At 35.9% G+C, this 9,265-nt stretch overlaps 1 protein-coding gene across 4 annotated transcripts in view; it reads right to left on the reverse strand.

Annotated features, from left to right (window-relative positions):
- Positions 1-1,738: 1,738 nt before the first annotated feature.
- The window catches only part of LOC107746506 (transcriptional enhancer factor TEF-5-like), a 48,174-nt gene continuing 40,647 nt past the window's right edge, over positions 1,739-9,265 (reverse strand). For all 4 annotated transcript variants that reach the window (XM_016560747.1, XM_016560744.1, XM_016560746.1 and 1 more), the window contains 4 exons: positions 7,007-7,180; positions 6,701-6,844; positions 6,434-6,586; positions 1,739-2,675 (listed from right to left, as the gene is read on the reverse strand). In XM_016560747.1, coding sequence (XP_016416233.1) covers positions 2,562-2,675; positions 6,434-6,586; positions 6,701-6,844; positions 7,007-7,180 — 585 coding nt within the window. In that variant the 3' untranslated portion in view covers positions 1,739-2,561. The remainder of the gene's footprint in view (positions 2,676-6,433; positions 6,587-6,700; positions 6,845-7,006; positions 7,181-9,265) is intronic.

The raw sequence follows: 9,265 nt of genomic DNA on the forward strand, positions 1-9,265 counted from the left end.
CACACACACACACACACACACACACTCATCCAGAAGCATGGTTTTTCTCTTAAAATGTCACAGAAGACCTGAAACACACAATAAGGCAAGACTGGGATGATGTTCACATTCGGTTCTTTGGTTAAGATATTACAGATTAGTCTAAAAACTTTCACAAAACAAAAAAAAATTCCAAAAGGAGAATGTACAACTCAGTTATTTATGGAACATCAACAAGTGTTTTCCATAATGTATTGGACAAATGTATATACATGTACCAATATATGATGCCATAAATAATCAGCTGACTACAGTTAAACGTCACTGATTATGTCTGACATTTAAAATCGTATGTACTAACCAGCGCAGGTGAAAGTGGGTTAAAAAACTATCAACACCAAGAAGGATGCCATGTGTGGAAGAATAAACGTAAAAAGTGTAATGAAGCCATGACTCCGCGTACTGTATATACTAACATTATAAACCTAGAGTGTTTCTACATTACGTAAAGAACCTGAGAATTAGTGTATAGCCCGGATCTTATTGCACATTTTGATATGGAATTAACAGCTAATTTCACTTTGTGCTGTTCAAAATCTTCTGTTGACCACTGCCACACCTTACCACACTCCAAAAATTGAGAGAACAACTGAAATATTTAAATTTTATATTAAAATACAATGTTTTTTTTTTACTTTTTCTTTCTTTCTGTTAAAACACAATGTTTTTATTAGGAAAATACTCAAGCACCCAGTTAAGTGTAATTGCTTTGGTGATGATGTAATTAATTAGCATGTAGTTCATTGTAGTTCATTGATTAAAAACACTGAGAAATCAAAACCAAGTGTTACATGCCGAGATCTGTTTTGTCCCGCTGTAACCCCATTATGCAACATCAGCTTTGCCCTCTTTGTTTTAAACAGTGTTACCTGATCTATTGAATTTTCCTGCTCACTCGCCAGTATGGCACAAAAGTGATAAGGCACTCAAAATGAGGGCAATCGAGTAAAACCATGCATATTTACAATAATCATTATGGAAAAAATAGTTTTAAATCAAAACTCTGCTTTAAAAACGCACTTTGCATATCCACGGAAGCCCCTTTTCACCACAGAATAATTTAAAGAAAGAAAAAAGAAAAGCTAATTGTAACTTTTTTTATCTCATAGTTCTGACTTTTTTTTCTCACAATTCCAAATTTACATCTCACAATTCTGAGTTTATATCTCACAATTATGCACTTATATCTTGCAATTCTGAGTTTATATTTCACAATTCTGACTTTTTTTTTGTTAGAATTCTGAGTTTACATCTCGCAATTGTTTTTTTTCTGCTACTGAAAGAAAAAAAGGTAATTGCGACTTTTTCTTTTTCTTTTTTTTTTCTAGAAATTCTGAGAAAAAGCCAGAATTCTGAGACATAAACATAATTGCGAGATATAAACTCAGAATTTTCACTTTTTTTCTCGCAATTCCAATTATACATCTCATAATTGTGTTTATATTTTGCAATTCTGACATTTTCTCGTAGAAATGTGAGTTTACATCTCAAAATCCAGTTTTTTTTCTGCTACAGAATAAAAAAGTAAAAAAAGGTAATTGCGACTTTTTAATTTCACAATTGTGTTTTTCTCACAATTGCTGGCCTTTCTCCTCCCAATTACGAGTTTATATCTAGTTACAAACTAGCAATTGTGAGTTAACATCGGAATTGTGAGAAGAAAAGCCAGAATCTTGCAATTCTGAGCTTATATCTTTAAAAAAATCAGATTTTTCTCTCTCAGAATTACAAGAAACAAAGTCCAAATTGTGAGATGTGAACACAGAATCACCAGAATATTTGCTAGAAGTCGTGAGATAAAAACTCGCAATTAAGTTTTTTATTCCGTGGCGAATACAGGCTTCCATACATATCCACGTAACACCAGGAGGTAGACATAGCTCACACATTTGCAAACTTTCCAAAACAACAAAAATCAAGCCAAATCGAGAGTAAAACTTGCAAAAGTGTGTGACATTCATGGAACATGAACCCTGGACTTCTTGCAACTTGCGCTTCCCATCACAACAAACATTCAGGGTCTCTTTCCTACACAAAACCGCTTTTATTTTCAAGACTTGCGCATCGTTCTGAGCACAATCTGAGCCCACGATCTGTCAAAGGTCAGAGGTAGCAAGCTGCTGCGTCTAAATGAAAGACAAACACGCTATCGCAACGTTCCTGATTAGAGAAAGACTCGTATCGACCAGAATTCCTTTCCTATTCGCTTACAATGGCTTTTAAAAAGACCTTCGTGCCTTCAGAGTCTAGTACCATAAACGTGACAGAGTTCACCCACCACAGACTTTCAAGACCTCTCCTCCACAAAACAGTAAGAAACAGAATTATCCCTGAAAGTACATTTCCGTTGCTTTTAAGGAACACGTCTACATATACAGCACAACCTAGTGCAGAGGATCCCGGTTTGTGTTTTGTCCATGATTGTGTTCATGAGCTTCAGGTTTGTCTAATTTTCTTCTCCTCACTTTGTTGGTACGCATTGGATGAACGGCGTCTGGAGGTGTTTGGGCACAGCTGGTTGTTCAGTCCTTGACGAGTCTGTAAACGTGATACTGTGCTCCGTGGTCGCTTGTGGACACCTCAAACACGAACGCAATGCAAAGCAAAGTCTCTTGTGTGTCTCTGTTTGTGACAACCTGAGGGGGAGAAAAACACATCAGGGAAAAGTGTAACAGAACAGTAGAATAACACTAATTTCAAAGAAAGCATAGCATAGTAAACTTTCGTGTTGGATGAGCTTAATGACATAAGTTTGGAAACACATCCTTATTTTGACTATATGTGACCCTGGAGCACAAAAGCAGTCTTAAATTGCTGGGGTATATTTGTAGCAATAGCCAAAAATACATTGTATGGGTCAAATTTATAGCTTTTTCTTTTATGCCAAAAATCATTAAGATATTAAGTAAAGATCATGTTCTATGAAGATATTTTGAAAATTTCCTACCATTAATATATCTAAACTTAATTGTTGATTAGTAATATGCATTGCTAAGAACTTCATTTGGACAACTTTAAAGGCGATTTTCTCAATATTTAGATTTTTTTTGCACCCTCAGATTCCAGATTTTCAAATAGTTGTATCTCAGCCTAATATTGTCATATCCTAACAAACCACACATCTATGGAAAGCATATCTATTCAGCCTTCAGATGATGTATAAATCTCAATTTTGAAAAATTGACACTTAAGACTGGTTTTGTCGGTCCAGGGTCACAAATGATCTACATGGAACATAACTAAAAACGCCATCAACTCTCTTGAGCTATGCAAAAGCAACCTTTGAGCAACTTACCTCTAAGTTGAAATAGTAGAGGACAGAAGTCAGTAAAATGCAGTGAAATTATAAAGGTGTGACAGTCTCTCACCTGCTTCTTTCTTATTTTCTTTCAACCACAGCCGCACCGCGAGTGGGATTTATCGAACCTCTGCATGGATCAAAATTCTCCTGAGAGAGAGGAGCCATTACGGTGACAGTGTGTAAGCTGCTTTTGACTGATCCATTAAGGTTTGAACTCACACCATGATGTGAGTTTTAATGAGACCGGTTCCATGTCAGGGTCTGGGCCTCCCAGCAAAAGCACCTAGGCGAGAATAAAAAAGGAAAGACAAAGCGTTAGAGGCAGAGAAGTTCACCTACGAGATGCAAATTCAACCGGTACGGCTGAATCGAAAAGCACAACCTCCATAATATCCAAAGTCTGACATCCAACTCCCAAACCGTTCCACGTTTGTCTAAGGATTTTCTCGTCTTAAATTCAGATCTGACCATATTTCCATTTAATACCACTGTCTCCATCTCCAGCTGGCAGAAGTGCAGTAAATGACAGAAAGCCTTCACATAGTCACATTACACTTTATCTTCAAAGTGCCGATGAGAGCCCAGATGGAAGAGATCTTGTATTTTGATTGAAATCATCTCATCTCGGCCCATCTGTTTGCTTCCAAGCCTCAACCTCCAGCATGTGTTGCCTTATGCTAGAAGGAAACTCAAAAGATTGTTGCTAAATAGTTCAGACTTCATGTTTTGCCAAATTTGAATATTTAAACTGACTCACCAAAGTTACATTTGGGAATCTAAGAATCAAAACACATTGGTAGCTTGCTTCCAGGTTGTTGTTGATCAAGAAATTGGGTGTCATCTCATGGACACTATCGGATGGAAGCCTATCGAGTCATCTGCAGTGAGAACTTAGCTGTCTCACCCTCTCCCACTAACCAGCTGTCTAACCAACAGCATGAAGCCAGAATGTTTTTCTTTTCTTTTTGTGCAATGCACTACATGAAGCTTTTAGGTGGAAACTACTGGTTTTGTCCAGGGTCACATATTACATACATACCATACTGATGGCTTCCACCAAATTTCTAAGGCCTCTAAATGATCAACATGATCAAAACATTGCTGAAAAACCTGTCATATACAACCTACTACATGCCTCCCGTCGTTAATATTTTTTAGCAAGGCCTATAATTGTAAAAACATCCCCCTATTGTATTTTTTCCTGTGAAATCTTTACTGATTTTTAGTAAACATATGAATAAAAACATGTAATATCCAAGAATGCTTTAATTTATCCTACAATCTTTAAAATGAGACAAACATCAATAAATAAATATATGTCTTTACTGTCAGTTTTTTTTATCAATTTAATCAGTTGAATAAAAGTATTAATTTCTTAACCCTAATAATGCATTCAGGTCTGTTTTGACCCAGTAGACATAAACATGTCTAAACACTGCATATGTTAAAGGGGTGGTTCACTGTTTTTTTTTCTAGGCTTGATTGTGTTTATGGGGTGCAGTCTAACATGTGTTAATGCTCCGTTTTTTAAAAAACGGATTATTTTTCACATAATTTACCTTTATTCCACACCTCTCTGTCCTAGTTTGAGCCCGATTGAGAAGCAGAGGATATTATTGAAGAGGATCGTGCAGAACCCTCTGCAAGCACGGCTTTTAATGGTAGGCCTATGTTTTTTGCTTGTTGTTTTCTCATACTTTTAGATACGCTGTTATTTGTAAATGCTTTTGTTTTTGAAACTTGTGAATCCATTAGTATCGTTAAAAGACAGAATCGTGATTCATATATGAATAGATTTTTACGTGCACCTCTAGTTTTCTCTTCCTCTTCTCTAAAGCAGCGCAGGCCTCGCCCCCTTTGTTGCCTTTTCCTGGGGGCGGGGTTTATCTGGGTTTGTGATGTCACGAACCCGGGAAGTAACTCGTTGTAGTCCCTACCAGCCGTTTTTGTAGGCATTAAACTGCCAGAATTTTAAAAGACGATATCTCCGTTTGCATTGAACTTTCAGCTTCGTAACGTTGCAGATATTGTTTATGCTCAAACAGCAACATTAGACACTAACTAACGTTAAAAAAGGGAAATCGCAATGAACCACCCCTTTAATAAGGGAATGAAACTTTGCATGTGCCCTTAAAATACTTTTTTTTCCCTCAGATTTTTTACAATTATTTTTAAGAGATATAGCCATTTAAAAAATAGTAATGATAAAAATAAACAGGACCTGGGTATGTATGGAGTACCATTAGCTGCCAAAAATACTTTTTGTAAAATTATCTATGAAGTTGTATTAATGTCCAAAAAATGTTTTGTTATATTAGTGTCAAAGAATCTTTTCCCCATATCTTACATACTGATTTTTGTTAATAAACATGAATATGTATGCCTATTAATGAATCACTGTAGCATCAAAAATGTATCATATTTTTCATCTAAAAGTGAAAGTTGAGCAAGCAAAATGGATTTACTTTGTTTGAAAACTTTTCAGAGTAATATTTATGTTGTCTTGTAGAAATAAATATGTAGGTTTCATAAATTTGGAATGTTTTTAGCAATCATCAGGTATAAATTCAAATCAATTTAATCAAATTCTATTCATTACAAAAGGGTTAATACTGGTAATTCTCAGATTATATAAATTTCATTCAATTATATATTTAAATAAGATTTTTCATCATTATTGAAATATATCTCATCATTTTGGTACGGCTCATGTGTGATTTTTAAGTTTCAAAGAATTTCTAAATTTTTTTAATTAATCAAAAAAGGGTAAATGCAGTAATAACATGGTAACATTAAAAAATTTTTTTTTCACATTTAGAAGTTGCTGATCGGATACATTATGGTTTTAGTTGAAACGTATTAACTTATGACTATTTTATAAAACAACGATTCTTCAGGACCCAAAATATATGAAAATTGTATGCAGATTTTAAATGACATTTTTGAATGAAATAAATAGGCATTAGTCAGTCCCTCTATTAAAAGCAACTAGGTAAATTCCTTTTCCTGTCATTCTGATTCAACATCCTTTGGGGCATTTGGCCAGTTCACACTTATGAATTAAAAATGGGTCCTGTTTTCTCACTCTATTACCTGCAGTATAGTGAAGTTCTCCAGGACGCTGTTCATCATGTATTTCTCTGGCAGGTGTTTGAGTTTATGGATGAAGTTGATCATGTATTCACACATGGGTGACCGATGGATCCGGTAAACGTACCTCCCGCCCTCAACACGCGCATACTCCGTCTAGGGGTCAAAAAGTCAAAGTATAGAAGCTGGTTTTCTTCATGAAACCATATTGTCAGTACTGACCATGTACGGTAGATGACAAAAACACAGCTATGAATAATTAGAACTCACCTCGACTTTCTCTACCACCTGTTTCCCAAAAGAACAGACTTTAGTGGAGACAGTGATGCTCATGTTTTCAGCGCTGCTGTACTGACTGCTGACCCCATAGAACGAGCCTGCGCCATCCTGAACATTACTGCTGTTCAGATCAGCCTGAGAGACATTACAGGAAAAACCTGTTTGAAAATGTGTCACATACAGTAGACCAACATCTAAGACTAAATTGGTATCTTATACTTTTCAGACTTATAATATTTACTGTATTTTCAGCGGAACAACATTGTCAATGATCAACGTGCATTTGTAAAAACCCACCCAGAATTTGACCAGAAAGAAGGCGTTCTGAGGGCCTTTCTCATACAGCTCCTTCAGCCCTCCCTTCCTCTCTGGAAACTTGTCGTAGATCTGACGGATGTCCACGGCCTCCAGGAGAGGGTCTGTGTATGAGGGGTTAGTCTGGGCGATGTGGACAAACAGGTGCTTGCTGTACTGTGGATTAACAGGTGAAGAGGTAACCTTTATTGCATTTTCAAATGCATGGAATGTCACCATTCCTGAAACATACGTATATTTTTTTGTCTGTGAAAGTATTGCTATTGTTAACCACAACTATTGAAAATATTTAGGTTAATAGTTAGGTTACAAAAAACTAGATGTGAAAAGGCAAACTGAAACTTAAATGAAAATCAGAAACTTAAGTTGAAGTACTAAACCTACTAAAGCTAAAACTGAAATAAAATTAAAGCTAAATAGAAATATTTAAAAATCAGAAACTAATGAAAATAGCAAAAGCACATAAAGTTACTAAAACTCAACTAAAATTAAAATATAAAATGAAAATAAAAATTTTCAAAATACAGGTGCATCTCAATAAATTAGAATGTCGTGGAAAAGTTCATTTATTTCAGTAATTCAACTCAAATTGTGAAACTCGTGTATTAAATAAATTCAATGCACACAGACTGAAGTAGTTTAAGTCTTTGGTTTTTAAAATTGTGATGATTTTGGCTCACATTTAACAAAAACCCACCAACTCACTATCTCAACAAATTAGAATACTCCATAAGACCAATAAAAAAAAACATTTTTAATGAATTGTTGGCCTTCTGGAAAGTATGTTAATTTACTGTACATGTACTCAATACTTGGTAGGGGCTCCTTTTGCTTTAAATTCGGCGTGGCATGGAGGTGATCAGTTTGTGGCACTGCTGAGGTGGTATGGAAGCCCAGGTTTCTTTGACAGTGGCCTTCAGCTCATCTGCATTTTTTGGTCTCTTGTTCCTCATTTTCCTCTTGACAATACCCCAGAGATTCTCTATGGGGTTCAGGTCTGGTGAGTTTGCTGGCCAGTCAAGCACACCAACACCATGGTCATTTAACCAACTTTTGATGCTTTTGGCAGTGTGGGCAGGTGCCAAATCCTGCTGGAAAATGAAATCAGCATCTTCAAAAAGCTGGTCAGCAGAAGGAAGCATGAAGTGCTCCAAAATTTCTTGGTAAACGGGTGCAGTGACGTTGGTTTTCAAAAAACACAATGGACCAACACCAGCAGATGACATTGCACCCCAAATCATCCCACGACATTCTAATTTATTGAGATGCACCTGTATTAATGAACACTAGAATAGCATATAAACTAGACACATAAGGTTTGAAGACAAACTTTGATGTTGGCTTGGCAAAGCCTTGTCTGAAATTTTAATATAGTTTTTAAAAAATATTTCAGAATGCTTTTTATCATGTTTCTAGCGTGTTTTTTTTTTGCATGATTAGTAGCACACACACATCTCAGAGATGTCTATTTGATGTGTGTGTTTACATCTGGAAGACACATTTTTAGAGTGTTTGCCCATGTTCAATATGTCTCTAGTATGTTTCCTGTCAGATGTTAACATCTACAAGCGATATGAATGCTCCTGAGCTCAATTTCAAGTGCCCCAGAAAAGGGTATGAATACAATTGAATCATTCAAATTTTTTATTTCTAATAAATTTGCAAAGTTGTTACAAACCTGTTTTGTGCTTTATTATGGTGTATGGAGTGTAGATTGATGTGGGAAAAAAGTAATTTAAGTAAGGGATAATCAACGGTTTGCCGTGCATCAAAGGATTTTAAATGCACGACGTGGAGGCAAAGAACCACCCGGCGCGAAGTGCATTTAAAATCCTTTAATGCACGGCAAGCCATTGATTATCCTGCATATTCCATGGTCATTTGCCAAGTTATAGACAAGTTAAAACTAGTATTGCACGACGTGGAGGCAAAGAACCACCCGGCGCGAAGTGCATTTAAAATCCTTTAATGCACGGCAAGCCATTGATTATCCTGCATATTCCATGGTCATTTGCCAAGTTATAGACAAGTTAAAACTAGTATTGATCTTTGCAGCGCAATATTTGACCGGAAGGGTAACAATGACAGTTATTTTCGTCAGTTACGGCTCGTTAGCTCTAGCATTCTGCCTGCTTCAAATCAGACACAGAGATGAAATAGTGCGGTAAGATTACATTTATTTAAATTAATTAATTATAACATTTAGCTACTTGAATTAATTATTCGAGAGAGAGAGAGAGA

This window comes from Sinocyclocheilus rhinocerous, unplaced genomic scaffold (genome assembly GCF_001515625.1).
Source record: "Sinocyclocheilus rhinocerous isolate Xijiao unplaced genomic scaffold, SAMN03320098_v1.1 scaffold980, whole genome shotgun sequence".
NCBI classification, from domain to species: Eukaryota; Metazoa; Chordata; class Actinopteri; order Cypriniformes; family Cyprinidae; genus Sinocyclocheilus; species Sinocyclocheilus rhinocerous.